The following is a 15925-nucleotide window of genomic DNA, read 5'->3' as shown; positions in this document are numbered from 1 at the left end:
TAGAATTTTGTTTGATATTCTATATTCTTTTTTCAAATTTCATAAGTATTGTATTTAATAGTATAGCTTTTTAATGTGTTATATATTGACGACGCTTTGACACTTCCTTTCAACATTGTGTACGTAAGAACTTGCATTATTAGCGAACTAGTGCACATAAGAAGGATTTACAAGCTGAACAAAAAGCGAGAACGATCGAAAGTTCGCCGGGGCGTCGCAAAATCACCGTCGCCGTCGGTGCTTTCCGACAACATCGCGCTACTTCCGAGTTCGTTAAAGTTCGACATCCTATTCCGGTCCTGGTCGATCGGTCGGTCGGTGGAATAACCGGAAGTAGGTCTGGCACGTTTCTACGTGGTATTAACCCAATTTACACGTTCGTAATTGTAACGCGCGAGCGTCCGCAAACGAACGAACGAACGGACGAACGAATGAGTTCCATTGTCTGCGACAGATTTAGTAAATCTGGAGCTGTCGATAACCGACCATTCACCCCGATTAATACGGAACGTACGATCGGCCGGCTCGCTGTAAAAAGGCGTGTCCCGCTGTTCTCTTCTGCAATCGTCTCGAGAGGGTATCTCTCCGGAAAGGTGAAAAGAATCGGAAGTGACTGGAGCGTCACGTCGTGTGCTGGCCATGTCGACTCTTTCGATCAGTCGATTGCGGATGTGGACGGTAGAATTGGATCGACTGACTGGAGAGGTGAACGGGGGGGAACGAGGGCAGGACAGATCGCGATATCGTCGAGGTCAGGAATGGGCGAGGTCAGCCGAAGTCGATAACACGTCGAGATATCCAGGAAGAGGTCCGAGGCACCTGAAAGTGTCGCGAAATACCTCGAGTTCCTCTGGGAATAGTCTTACTCGTTTCTCTCTCTCTCTCTTTTTTTCCTCCTAACTTCCCTCTCTCTTTCTCTCTCATTCTCCGTCCTTTTTTCCTTTTTTCTTATCTATTTCGTTTTCTCCATTTTTCCCGGCTTCCGGTTTCCTTCAGGATGAGGATGGAAGAGAAAAAGAAAACGTTCTCTCGTACCCGACTGAATTTAATCGGAATTTCGATATCTTGCGCCGGAGATCGGCTTGTAAGCAAAATAGCCAAGCATACTCTTGAAGATTTGTTAAAAGATCCGCTTTTACAAAACAGAAATGACGTTATAACCGCTTTGATGCAGCGAACGAAGTTCTGATTTAATCTGTAAAATAATAAAATGAAGCTATTTTATTCGTAGATTGTAGATTAAAAGTGGCACTATCGCGGGAGTTTTTTTCATAATTTGATATCTTTCATATTTTTATATTTTATTTTATAATGCGCGAAAAAGTTTTGCTCGTTTCCATTGCAGCAATTTTTTTTATTCCTACAATTATACACAATTATAACATATATTTTGGACTTTTTCCGGCTTATTTAAACATACCCGTTCCAAAAGTAACTAACCACTCATATCGTTTTGCATTTCAATTTATATATATAACTCCTATAATTTTATTACCTTCCCGCTGTGGAATGTGACGTAGTCCGGCTCCCATGTGATGTAACCGGGCTATGCGGAGGGTACTTTGATTTGCAAAATTACTCGTTGACAACAATAGCGAAGCGGTTACGCGAACGGGGCGGAATATTTGCCGCATTTCTGCGGAAAGCGATTTTGATCATATTGCTTTTGGACGTCCCGGCGCGGTGGCGCGGCGGGATAAAGGCCAAAGGAAATGTTAATCGCCGTTATTTAATGCCCGCAATTTCGGCCACTTTGCTTTGAGTCCGCTAATAATACGCGACGTGGGCTTTATTACCTGCGTTCCGCGCGTAATACGCGCTAATTGACACATAATGCATTTACGACCGATGACCGACGATCAAACGTTTGGACGTTAGCGCTGAAAAACGCCGATCGTATCGAGGAGTTGCCGGACAAACGATTGACACTTAACGTATCGATACGGCCGCTGACCCATCACAAACTACCGCGTTGCCCGCAAAAAAAGTTGTATCCGTCGCGCGCGAGTATTAATACTTCCTGTCACCCGGTATTTTAAGGAGGGTGGTTAGTAAAATCACTTTGATAAGAATTAGTTCAAATTTACGGAGAATATTCGTCTATGGGAATCTGTCGTCCATGCCAAAGTTGAAGACAATCGTCTGCATGGTTGTCGAGTAATTAATTAATTATTGAAGTTATACTCTTGTCTCTCTCTTATACACGGGCGACACAGCAGAAATGTTACCTAACCTGTAATGTAACTCTCGAAAGCATATTAACCCTTAAATGCCACCCGGGGTCCAGCGGACCCCAGACCCTTTAGAATGATATATTTTCAAATGTTCCCGCCAAATATGGAGCTCATATTTATTCATTTATTATTTTTTATTTTTTTGATTTTGGAGCCAACATTTTAACTGTTGGCGATCTTAATTTTTTATACTATGTTGAAATTGAAATTTTAACAATATAAGCATTTTATTCTCTTTTCTAAGCCTTGAACAACATTGAAAATAATTTTCATAACTAAATATCAAAAAATCAATAAGTAAGGAGACATTTTTCATGCTGGGGTCTTTTAGACCCCATGTGTCATTTACGAGATTCTTGAGAGGTGTGGCATTTAAGGGTTAAAAATGATAAGAATTTAGTGAAAATAGGTGCAAATAACTCTTTACATATTTAGGAAGAACTTTCTCGAAGACTGAAATGATTCGTCTTTATAGTTATCAAGAAATTGTAAAAATAAAATAGGACCACATTTATTATTTCCACATTTCAATGTGGATAATAACGTATTTGGGTTTCAATTGTACAAACAACTCTTTTTAAACCTTAAGAAACAGCAATTAAATGCATTCCACATATTTATTTGCTAAAATTCGTTTATTTCACGCGACGAAAATCTAACCTATTGCTTTTCCCCTGCCGCGCGCCCCTTCCCCGCACGAAGAGCGAACCAACCTCCTTAAGGACGTCCTCCGGTCCTTATACTAGAGAAAATCGATTTTCTTTAGATTTTCTTGAAACTGTGAATATACGTTAATTTAGGTGTGCTTTATGCGTGGTATAAATTTCAGTACCTCTTCCGGTATAAAAAATAAAGATACTGAGCCTCAAAGTTTCAACTTTTACTAATGAAAAGGTTTTCCAGGCCAAACGGTAAGAGATACGAGGTTGGTCAAAAGGACCAAAGTTGCTCCTCTCGTCGAGTTCTATAAGGAAAAAATGCCAAAATTAAAAAAAAAATTAAATTAAAAAAATTTTTTGGGTAAAAATTGAAACTTTGAGGCTCAGTATCTTGATTTTTTATACCGGAATAGGTACTGAAATTTATACCACGCATAAAGCACACCTAAATTAACGTATATTCACAGTTTCAAGAAAATCTAAAGAAAATCGATTTTCTCTAGTATAAGGACCGGAGAACGTCCTTAAGCTCCCGCCCGCGGCGGAAGCCACGAAGGGATCCGCTAAATCGAGAGAAAAACAAACTCGTTTCGCTTTTACGTCGCGCATGTTTTATGCGTTTTCGCTTTGGCGTTTTGTGGAATTGGCTTTAGAGATAAACGAGTTTGTGGGTCGTAATTGCGTGTGACTCGGGACTGTAAAATTGCAAAGCCGCCGATTGCCTCAAGACCCTTGTCGATGAGAGAAATTCAGCGAGAGAATATTGTGAATTACGAAGGGAAATTTTGTGTGTGTGTGTGTGTACAAATCTTAAAGGAAAATCGTAGTTTTTCAACCTCGATGTTACGAGTACTGCCAATTAAGTTTCAAATGAAATTTTTCTTAGCGTAAAGTCCACTTGACGTTATGCGAGAAATAACAACATCTCGGGGCGGGTTTACGTTTTCAGAGCTTAATTAAAAACTCAAGGTAAACTCTCTTGAATGTTAAATAACTCGTTAACGACATCGTGAATTAAACACGCGTCGGGAAAGAAGTGGAATATTAATCGTTCGACGTCTTCGCGGGTTCGTTCTTTAATTAAATTAAATTTTTCCCTCTCATCCGACTCGCGGTTTTCTCGCGGCAGTCTATATCCGTTCCGTTCCTTTCGCGAGCGCTATTCACACATATGCGCGATAATCCTATATAACGAGGATATAGAAAGGAAGAAAGAAAGAAAAGAAAAATTCCCACTGGTTGGGGTTTCTTGATTAAGTCGCGTGAGCGAAGTTAATTCGGTTCTTTGGTAGAATCGATAAGGTAGTTCGACCGTCGCGAAGTCGATTCGAAGGCGAAATCGGGATAAGTCGCGAAGGGATAACCGATACCTTTAAATATACTGAATGACATTAATCGCTTGTATCCTTCCGCTCAAGAAATTTCTCTCGGGGACGGCGGGTAGACGCCATTCTTCGTTCTTAGAAGATCCACGGAGTCCGGGGGAGCGTCGAGGGCAATTAAAGGGAGTTCCCTAATTGCTAATTGCTCCGCCTGCGCCGTGCTCGCGATGGTGTTCCATCCTGCTCGCGATGTCCCCGACGTCTAAATTATACACGACAGATTTGCATACGAAGATCCTCTCGCGAAAGAAGCGTATACCGAACGAGATTGCGAACTGACATTTCTCTTTCCCAACGAATCGCGCGCGCTAATTAAAACTTAACGAGAGATTCGGCCTACTTTAGCAAGTGCGATTCGCGACAATTACGAAACGAACACATAACTTCTTGCAGTTCAAGTTTCAGTTTATACGTTAAATTATATTTTAATTGTTTTTGTGGCGTCACATAAATAATTGAAGAAATTTTTAAATCGCATCTTACAATTAGATTTACTTTTTAAAAATATGGGCTTAAGACATATATTTTCCATTTATTTTATAAAAAACTGCGAAGAAATTCTCAATAATGTCGTTGCGAAGATAAACATATCAACTATGCGACATTTGACGCAAAAACTAAATAAGCGTTTTGTTTTATTATTAGATTATATTATAGATTCTAATTTTTTCATTTATTTTATAATGAAAACTTTGCAAAGAAATTCTCAGTAATATTATTGCTTGATATATATATTAATTATTATATTATTTCAAACTTTTTCCTCAAGTTATCTTTTATATATCATAGAAAGTAATAAGTACACATTATAGTACACAGCATTTAAATACACGTGCGTGCGCGCCGTGTACGTTGGTAGTCTGAAAAGTTTTGAGCCTAACATCGACTTAAAAGGAGACATGTTGAAAAATAAAACTACATTTGACCGAAAAAAAAACTTGTTTGAGGCTCAAAACTTTTTAGACTACCCACGTATATGCGCGCATTTAAACATGACCGCGTGTTAAAGCGTACGTCTAATATCACAAGGCCGCAACTTGAACTTTATTACACCTCAAATACGTGCTTTCCCTCTACTTTACGCTTCAAAATTTTATCCCTTATCACAGTGTCGTGGCGCGATAAAGGGGTAACGACACCTCTTTCTCTCGCATAATTTTACTTGGCCGGCGGCCAAACTCTCCCATACATCTTTTTACTATATTTACGTTCTCCCCGTCCTCCTCCGGAATTTCTTCATTTCTATAATCTTCCGTATCTGCCTGCCGTCGGCCACGGCAAGAGAAAAACTTTCCAGCAAGTGATTTTCGGAACCGTTGAAATTATCGCGACTGCGATCGCCGACGGGGGAAACTAGTTTCGTGCCGTGGCACGTGCAAGAGAATAGAATCTTGGCGTGAGCTGAAACGAAGGAGGGAAAAAGCCGAGATAGGTCGGATTATCCTCTCCATATATACGTATAGACTGTATAGAGCCCCTTAAGCCAAACCTGTTAAACCAAACGCGGGCCGAATCGCACGCGACGCATATCGGTCGGTTTCACCGATCAACTTTCAAGATAAATATAAAATTAAGTTATGCTTATCAAAAATGGTATCCGTAGCTGAATCTCACATTATTCTTAATCTTTTATGTACATGCGTGTATGTGCGTGCGCGTATTTACATATCGTGTTCATCAATATTACATAAATGTATTGGGTATCAGATTCATGAATTCATGTTTTGCAAATTGTTGTTTGGAAGCACTTAGCGTTGTTTATAATATTTGTAATGACCAAAATTTCATTTGACGCTTGAACTTTTAATCTATGGATTCTATGGTGTTTAAACTATAATGAATTATTATGAATAATTTAGTTATTTTTAGTGATATAAGTAAAAAGTTTTGCGCGAATAGAATCTGCCGAAGTTCGCGATGAAAAAGACTCGCCGACAGAAAGGTTTTATACCTGAAGCCGCGAGTTCTCTCGATTTATGGGGTTGGAAAAAACGCTCGAAAGACGCTTTTGTGGGCGTTAACATAGGGGAATGTTACATATATATATATATATATATCTTGGCCGTCGAATTACAAACACACTGGCCACGGTTCTGTATATATAGTACAATATACGTATAATGCCGCAGAGCATTCATTCGGGGGCGCGCGTCTATTCACGGACATTACCACTGCGCTCTTCTTTATCATATCGATGGAAACATCCTGGCGAGAAGTTCTTTTGCGCGAAAACGTTGTTGTCAAGGCCGAGGAAGAGAGCTCGATATTGCAGATTAAAGAAAGAAAAGTTGTTACGAGTGGCCGTTTGGCGGAAGAGAAAATTGGAAAAAGTTGCGCTCGCGACAACAAGAAAGGAAGGATTTAAAAACATATTAGCTCGGTACGTCAAGATATTAGAGTCACAGTTCACAAAAATAGATAATTACAGATAAATATCCTTCGCGTTTTATTGCGAGAGCCATTTATTTCAAATGTTATGATATTATGTTTAACTCCGGGCTGTGCTCCAAGTTTCTTCTACCATATTCTGTTATACAGCAATATTAAAATATTTGTCAATAATGTAAACGTAATAATCACTAAGTTGTTAAAATATTTTTATCATCTATGTTTAATGCTAATAATATATATTTATAACACATAATAAAATTGTAAAAAAAAACAGTTACACTAATTATATAATTGAAAAAGATATTATATTATTATTCTTATCGTAATATTGGAATTATTTAATTGATATTTTTTTCATTTATAAAAATTAACTTCGTGTTGAATCTCTTGGCCGAGAGCCAAAATACTAAACAAAGAGATACGTTTCGGTATTGAATTACATTGTGAAGCTCGACCGGACATTCAGGCGGCCTTTATTACAGCCGGAGCTTTATATGTTGTAAATTCGTTATGAGCATTACTTCAACCGCAAGGACGAGTTCACGTATTCCAGGTCGTTGCATTCGGATGCGGTTAAACTTGGTAGTTCTCTCCCATAGTCGAACTTTACGCTAGCGCCTATGTAAACGACCCTGATTGTTGCTTTCTTCCGCATATACCTGGGTACCGCAGCAAGAAAATTTTGTTTTATCTTAGCTTCCAATCTTGAGCGAAAATTGGCGTGATTATTGGCGCAAAATCAGAATTCAGTATTTCCTTCAGGAAGTAATTTTTTCCGCAGGTAGTTATCTTCTTATCATTCGATTAAAATAAAAAATCAATAAAAAATTGGAGAAGCACGTAAAAAGGATATTTGTGATAATAACTAAACAATTAAATAATTTATATTAAATATCGTTGCAAGGCCATACATTGAAAAATTGTTAAATTATATTTATTAAAGTAATCAATTATGCTAATTAAATTTTAGTGTAATTGCAGCTTGCATTGTTAATTAAAATCATCTTATAAGTATTAAATTTTGATTAGAAATGACAATTTTGGAATCAGTTAGGGCGAACGATATATTTAAGAAAAAAATCAATTTCCCATAAAAGTACAGACCAAACAACCATAGGGCGCGATGGCGAGCGGAACTGTTCCCTTGTCTTCTTTATACATCATCAATCAAACTAAACAACCCCTATTTTTTCGTTCCTTCCTTTTGCGCCGTCTTATCTGATGCAATAAAGATGCCCTTTGCACGCGTCTGATAACAGCCGTTAAATCGCGCGGCGACTAAGTGTCCGATCGTGACTGGAAAGGTGCGCGTGAAGACGGAATTTTTCAAGCACCTTCATTCTTATTCGGTCTTCTTCGATCTTCAGCTGCGGCCCGCCCAGGCTCGCCGCTGCGATGGTGTTAGTGAAAATAGATGCGATAGATGTGACCGATAGAAGCGCAAAGAACACACCCAAGGCGAATTTGCATTTTAAGCAAAGCCAAGTAATTTCGCCGAAACTTCCCCGGGGAATATTCAACGCGTTGCACGTGAGGTAACAGCGAATTACGGGGTTAGTTGTAAGTTTACCAGCTAAATTTTAATCAATTTTCCAAGAGCCCCTGTCACAACAGATTTTGGTTAAAAATTGTTTACTGCCTAAATGCAAATTAATATAGCGCTTTTAAGGGGATGCTGGAGACAGGTCTGTTTTACCGCGAAATTTTCAGACACACTAATCTTTTGATTGATTTCACCGAATTAAAAATTTTTTGTCCAGAATTAAAGTACGGACGATAACGAAGACCGCAGACACCATTTGCGTATGAAAAACGAAAAGACATTAGAAAATTACAGTTTTATTTTCGATTCTGCGGTCGACTCATGACAACATTTGCTGCACATAAAAGTTTTAGACTGTGTACGTATACAAAAACCTGGCAGCTGTCTCGGAAATATAATAAAGAAGAATCCTGCGCTTGCAGAAATGAGCTACGAGCTTTAGTATAAGAGAAAAGTGAGTTTGAAAATTTCATATGCACATGTTACGCGTCTCCCCGAATTCAGCCAAAAACATACGGATCAGTATAACGAGTAGCCCTAGAGCAGGCGCTCTGTATGTATGTGTAAGAATCGGTGAGCACTTCTTTATCGACGCTGATCGAGTTCGCCTGCGCTCTGTATGTATGTGTAAGAATCGGTGAGCACTTCTTTATCGACGCTGATCAAGTTCGCCTGCGGCTCCAGCATCCCCTTAAATACCTAAGCGTTAATTCTTTTATGACGGCGTCTAAAAGTGACCTCACTCGCGAAAGAGAGAGAAGCATTAATTATAATTATATAACTATTATATAATAAAAACACTTTTAACGTATACATAATTTAATATACATATATTTTTACTATAAAGAAGTGTAATATTGTAAATTTTTTATATAAATTATTTTTATATGACGTAATCCATATATTCTTTGATTTCATTGCTTTTACACGTCGTATAAAGATATTTGCTAAAAATGCTCTAAATTGTGGTTACGCCACTCATATCGTTCACGCGAACAATAAAGATGAACGTATTTCGGGGAAACGTCTTATTACTCAGCATTTTCGGGAGCTCCCAAGGGAGACGCAGCAGCGTCGTTCCGACGGCGGACGCTAAATCTCATGGCAACTGGATTTGAGGTGCTCGAGGGTGTCTTGGCAGACTCGGTGGCTCCGACATACTCGGGAAATATGTGGCGTGACACGTAGGTAGATATAATGCAAACCTCACGTTCTACGTTGAGGGATCTCTGTTTAAAAATTATTTGCGATTCGAATAGTATAGCGTCACGTGCAGTATATTCAAACATTGCGCTATTTCTTTCACCGAAAGAGGTTTCTATTAATCTTCTTCCGTTGTGCAATCTCACTCATTTCGAACAGCTCGATATTTAAGAAATAGTCGATCTCGAAGGAGGGGATTCTCTCTGACCTTCTCTCTCTTCCTCATTATCTTCATAAAGCGTAAAATACATCTCGTCTTATACGGAAGATACGAAAACGTATGTATGTTCATAATGCCCGCCTATCGAAAGGGAGGGTCTTTCAACAGAGATCACTCAGACTCGTTCGAGACGTAGGCGAGATTAGTTGCGTGGGACACGGTTTAACGCGTATATGCGTGGGACGTCTTCACGGAATATTGAAACCTGATATTACGAGAAGGATCATGACCTCTCTTCTACACTTGCCCATAATTAGATCAGAGATCCGTGCCGGGTTCAGCCGGCACGCTAATTGGTTACGAGTTTTATAGACACAATCGAGAATTGTGTCTATGAAAATTACGAAGGCTGCATTAAAAAGAGATATACAAGCTCCGGACTAAAAAAGATCTTTTTGGAAATGAAAACAAATATTTATTTTGAAACAATCTTCTTGTAATTATTTTTAAACGTGGCGAATGAAATAAGAAATGTATTAGTCGCATCGTGTGCAATAGGTACATTAATTCAACGTAATCGAGTTCCATGGTATTTGCACGGTTCGTTAAAGGTGCTTTGAAATTATTTCGGTGCCGTGAGTAAATTACTGGCCTCGAATGCAAAATATAGTCGGAATAAGTCGCAAATTGTAATTTGATGATCGCAATAACTTCGAGGGTAGGAGTAGCGATGGGATGAAGTACCTTACAAGTAAATTTGAATCCGTTGGTAATTTCAAACCCCCCTTTATGATTATTTCGAAAAATGAAAGTTGTACTTTCAAGTAGACTCGAATCTGAACGAAATGGATTCGAACCGGTTCGAACCTTTTATGAGTACATATTTCGAAAGATAAGAGCTTTAGATACTTCCAAGTGGACTTTAATCTGGTTCAAATATGTGTGTATTTTTTGTGAGTAGGGTAGAGCGGGGTCAAAAGTAACAATTTGACTTTAGAACTTGATTGTGGAAGAACTATTACTGTAAAAGAAAAACTCTTAATACCCTAAGTTAATGTGATCATTTCACTTTATGGAAATCCTCCTATTTAAATCTTGTGATAAACCAAATAAGAATTATTAATCAAAAACATAAACGAGGGAAAATGTTACAATCGCCCCCGACTCCGGGTCGGTTGCAACACTATAGGGGATCGATCGATAGTAATAGTTTTAAATAATCAAAATAAAAAATGTTTATTCAATGAAAAATAATAATTTCTCTTATATTAACAAAAACAAACTAAAATATTCATATTCTCATACAAAAGAAGTAAAATAAAATCTTATTCTATTAAAACATAACTTCTTTATATCAATTATAGAAAACATTAACTTTGTTCATTTAATTATAAACATTTTTTGTTCTTATATTTTTAAATGATAGGAACACAATGTCTTTAAGGACTAGTACAAATAAAAATTACTTTGAATCACAGTTGTTACAATCGTCCCGAATATGTTTTTGAACTTTGACTTAAAATTTTTAATAATAAAATGCCAAAAATGAATAAGTAATAATTATTATAATAAGCAAAAACAACGAAACTCAAATATAACGTAAAAGAAAAAGTACTTACTTGCAGTGGATATATTATATTAAAAGTTTAAGATTGTCGGAAGAAATTACTTTACGGCCTCAAAAACATATTTTATTTATTGCACACGTCCACTCAATACTCAGGCCGCAGGCGTTCTGAGACACGTTATAGCTTGTTCAGCTTCATCCGTCAACCAACAGACGCATTCGCATCTATGCCTATAACTATAGATATTTGAGTTGTTACTTTCGCCCCGCGTTACTTTTTACCCCGCTCTACCCTACTTTACTAGAAATTTTACCCTTTGAATCAAAACGTTTTTATGATATAAGTTATATTTTAAAATTAAAATGGATTCGAACCGGTTCGAACCTTTTATGAGTATTTCGGAAGACAAGAGCTTTAGGTACTTTTAAGTGGACTCTAATCTGGTTCAAATATGTGTATATCTTTTGTGCGTACTTTACTAGAAATTTTATCCTTTGAATTAAAACGTTTGTATAAAGTGACAGTTATTTTAATATATTATTTTTTGATAATTATAAATATTAAATTATCAACAAATTAATAGACGGCGATACGAGTCAAGCGCGGTACGTGGTGCGCAAGTAAAGAAATTAATAGTTACAGAAGTAACGAATTACAATGTATACTGTGTTTCAAGTCCGACAAATAATCGGCGCGCAGTTTATTAAGTTGGAATATATGTATATGTATATTATATACATCGTAATTCGTTACTTCTGTAACTATTAATTTCTTTACTTGCGCACCACGTACCGCGCTTGACTCGTATCGCCGTCTATTAATTTGTTGACATTTTCACGAGTCTAATGACATAATTAAATTATCAGTCGTTGAAATTGAATTTGATAAAAATACAGAATAAAAGTTACTTAAAACCTTTACACATTTATACATTCTTTAAACTAACAACTTCTCAGAGTTCGAGTACTAGTGAAAGATTCGATTTCTTTACGATAGGAATCACTTATAAGTATATTCGAATATACTTATAAGTTTATTTCGAATTCTACAGACAGGGGAGACCGGGTTTGGTGGGCCATAGAGGCAGATAGACTAACCGTTAATAACTTTGCAGTTTTTACACGAATGTGCGCCCGATCGCACTAAAACTTATTGTAGAAATAAACATTCCTCTCCCTTCAATTGCGTTAGACGCGGCGTCACGGTCATATGTTGTTACAGAATGACAGGTGTTTATTGAAAAATTGGACTACAAAAGTAAATATTTTTCTCAGAGATTTTTTGTTTTTACACTTTATGTAGCTACAAAAGAATGTCATAGCATACATTTTAGTGTTTGTTTACTAGACAAGTGATTGGAACCAGTTTTGTTTAGATCCGTAAATATTTAAATGTAATATATTACTATTTAAAAAGATTATTTTTATATTATAAACGCGAATTTATCTTTTATTTGTTAAAGAATTTGTTTAGTTTATTCATATTTAATTTTAAAATATAACTTATATCATAAAAAATAATTAATAGTTTATAAGAAGACAGCTTTTCTATTCATACTGGGCTATTTTGTTACCGCTGGGTTAAGCTGCAAATAACGTTTTTTCGACTAATTACACCTATAGTCAACTTTCCTCATACTGTTAATCAACCAACCCCGACCATGGGGTTGGTTGATCAGCGTGGAAGAGGGGTATATATAAGAAAAATATTCAATTATATTAATTATCATCAAATTAAGTTAACTTGAAAAATTCAATTTAATAACCGAATATACGTCTTACCATAATATAAGCATATAACGCGACAATGATATTTCTTTTATGTATTTTATTAAAAATCAAAAACTGAAAAACTGGCCTACCAGTCCCGGTCTTTCCTATTTATTCTAAAATTCAAAACTAACTAATCAGGATCGACTACTTCACAAGTATAATGTATAAAATATTATTTTTTATGAATATTACTCGAATGTTAAAAAATGAAAGTTGATTATTGGATTTGACTCTGATTTTTGAGTACATATTGGACTTCATCTCATCGCTAAGAGTATCGAAAGCAGGAAAAGGTTACAGAGAGGCTAGGTATATGGATGAAATAAGAATCGCCGCGGAGACAGAGAAGCAGATCGGATTGTAAATTTACTGCGAAAGGCGACAGATAACCGCGACTGGCACAGTCTTGTGGGAATTCGAAAGTTTTCGCGTGTAGTGGTGATTATGACAAGCTGTGCACGGACCGTTCCTCGATCAATATAATGTTGCACAATGCTGCTTTACGAATGTACGATCTTGCTAGAACTGTAACATTTGAAGCAATAATGTCACAAGCGTGATTTGGTGAGCTGGATTTTTATAAAGTGTATAACATTTTATTGACGATATGATTGAGCTTCCGTAATCGATAATAGCTAATTTATATTTAAATAAATTAATATATATTTTATGTTATCTTGAATTATATGTACTTACATATAAATTTTATATTATTGTCTAAAAGTTATTTGTTCAATAAAGAATGCGTTGTAACACAGTTTCGAGTCTACTATCCTACTAATCTTGGAGATGACATTTGCGACCTGTTTCAGATACTAAATAAAACTTCTATCTTCTTTGGCATATTAGAAAATAATGGATTTCTGAACTCGAGACCCATGGCGAGACCATGACGTAAATAACTTTTTGATTTCTTGATTTCAGAGGTGAAACTGGAACTGGAGGACCTGATGTCTGACATCAAGAAAACCGCTAACAAAGTGAGGGCTAAATTAAAGGGTAAGTTCTTGCAGTTCGGATGATCGTGACGTGGGTGACATGTATTATAAATTTATCGATCCCTCTGCGATCCTCGGAGAGTACGTTTCGCATTACGACAGCCGAGCCTTGTTTCCTGTGTGTTTTAGTGATAGAGCAGAACATCGAGCAGGAGGAGCACACGAACAAATCGTCAGCGGATCTGAGGATACGCAAAACCCAGCACTCGACGTTGTCCAGGAAGTTCGTTGAGGTGATGACGGAGTACAATCGGACACAGACCGATTACAGGGAGCGGTGTAAGGGGAGAATACAACGACAGCTCGAGATCAGTGAGTATACGGATGTCGTGATTGGCCGCATTGCAACCTGAATGCCTGTTCGAGTGGAACAACCCTTTCCAATCTGTCGTCATATCGAATCCGTCTCAGAATATCCGCGCTCATCAATCTAATGCTCGTGTTCGTCTCTATTCGAAGAAAAGCCCGGAGGAGGACACTGATTGTTGTCAACAACAGTTTTCTTTCAAACAACTCTAATTGAATTTTCTTACTATTGTTACATCGCGAGTTTTCTTAGCTTATTATATTTATAATTTTTTTAATACTATAATGCGAACGCGATAACCAGGATGAGGTGCAATAAGCTTACAATGTAAATAGTAATTATGACAATGGGATCAAGTATTTGTATAATATCGATATTTATGATCCAAGCAATCGCTTCGTTCGTTGAATAAATAATAGCGGCAACGGCTTTGAACGGAAAATTGATTGCATCCGCATTTGAGTCGCGTCTGTTTGCGAGACGAAGAAATCTCTCTGTTTCTTTTCAGCGGGGAGAACGACCACCAACGAGGAACTCGAGGAGATGCTGGAGCAAGGAAATCCAGCCGTCTTCACGCAAGGGGTACATCTTTAATGATCCTTGTCTCCTTTTCTCGCCTAATAGCTACATGAGAAGCATTAATAACCGCCTTTCCTACCCCGATTAATCTTACCCCTTGTCGCAGATCATCATGGAAACGCAACAAGCAAAACAGACTCTTGCGGACATCGAGGCGCGTCACGCTGACATCATTAAACTTGAAAACTCCATCAGGGAGCTGCACGACATGTTCATGGACATGGCCATGTTGGTGGAGAGCCAGGTAAGGTCGAGCAGTTTCATGCAAATTTATCGCGGAAACTTTACCCGTTTAAACAAATGATAATTACACCATTTTTATCTTTTTGTTCCCCCTGGCATAAGAGGTTTACATCTCTACGAGATGTAACGAGATCGATATTGCATGCAAAAAATTTTATATATCTTTTTTATTATTATTTTGAGATAACAGCTTTCTATCTTGATTTTCGATACATATGGAAGAACAATACTCTGCCGCAAGATACATAACTTACATGCAAATTGCATATGTTCATGTATCACAAATCGCGTGCGTATAATACAGCAGAGATATTCGTCATGAATATTGATGTGCTATTACAGAATTTCATATACAGATGCTAAAAGCCTAAATGTAATAGTAATTAAACGTACATTGTTAGTAAAGTCGGATCAAATTCTGAAAAATATGATTACAATCATTTTTGCAAACATGAATTTTCCAGTAATTCGCAAAGCAGTTAATAGATATGACTTTTTAAAATAATTTGGCAGTAGATAATAAGTTCATTGATACGTGCATTTGAGGAAAAATTAACTCTCGAAAGTCACACTGGGGTCTCAGGGACCCCAATAAAATTTTGGAAATATGCTTGTAACTATCATTTATATTTTTAATGCGTATTTTTGGTAATAATTTTTTTGACAAATTCTGAAATTACCATCATAATTCTCAGAAAATTTACAATTAATTGAAAAAAAAAAAAAATAATATTACAATACGTTGATTTTTTCGGAACTTATGCACGAAAAATGGCTGGGGTCCTTCAGACCCCATTGTGGCTTACACGTATGCAAAAAATAAGTGTGGCCTGCGAGGGTTAATAAAGAGAAGGAATTCAGTTTAATTAAAATAATTTTAGAATAG

The 15925-nt window shown here is 37.0% G+C and overlaps 1 protein-coding gene across 5 annotated transcripts in view; it reads left to right on the top strand.

Annotated features, from left to right (window-relative positions):
- The window catches only part of LOC139778669 (syntaxin 1A), an 82425-nt gene that overhangs the window by 51208 nt on the left and 15292 nt on the right, over window positions 1–15925 (top strand). For all 5 annotated transcript variants that reach the window (XM_071716728.1, XM_071716731.1, XM_071716729.1 and 2 more), the window contains exons 4-7: window positions 13837–13911; window positions 14040–14222; window positions 14726–14799; window positions 14903–15040. In XM_071716728.1, coding sequence (XP_071572829.1) covers window positions 13837–13911; window positions 14040–14222; window positions 14726–14799; window positions 14903–15040 — 470 coding nt within the window. The remainder of the gene's footprint in view (window positions 1–13836; window positions 13912–14039; window positions 14223–14725; window positions 14800–14902; window positions 15041–15925) is intronic.

Source organism: Temnothorax nylanderi, unplaced genomic scaffold (assembly GCF_030848795.1).
Source record: "Temnothorax nylanderi isolate EJ_2023f unplaced genomic scaffold, tnyl_v1.0 TNYL_tig0191_pilon, whole genome shotgun sequence".
NCBI classification, from domain to species: Eukaryota; Metazoa; Arthropoda; class Insecta; order Hymenoptera; family Formicidae; genus Temnothorax; species Temnothorax nylanderi.
The sequence above is the reverse complement of the archived record's forward strand: the minus strand, read 5'-3'. Positions and strand labels throughout refer to the sequence as shown.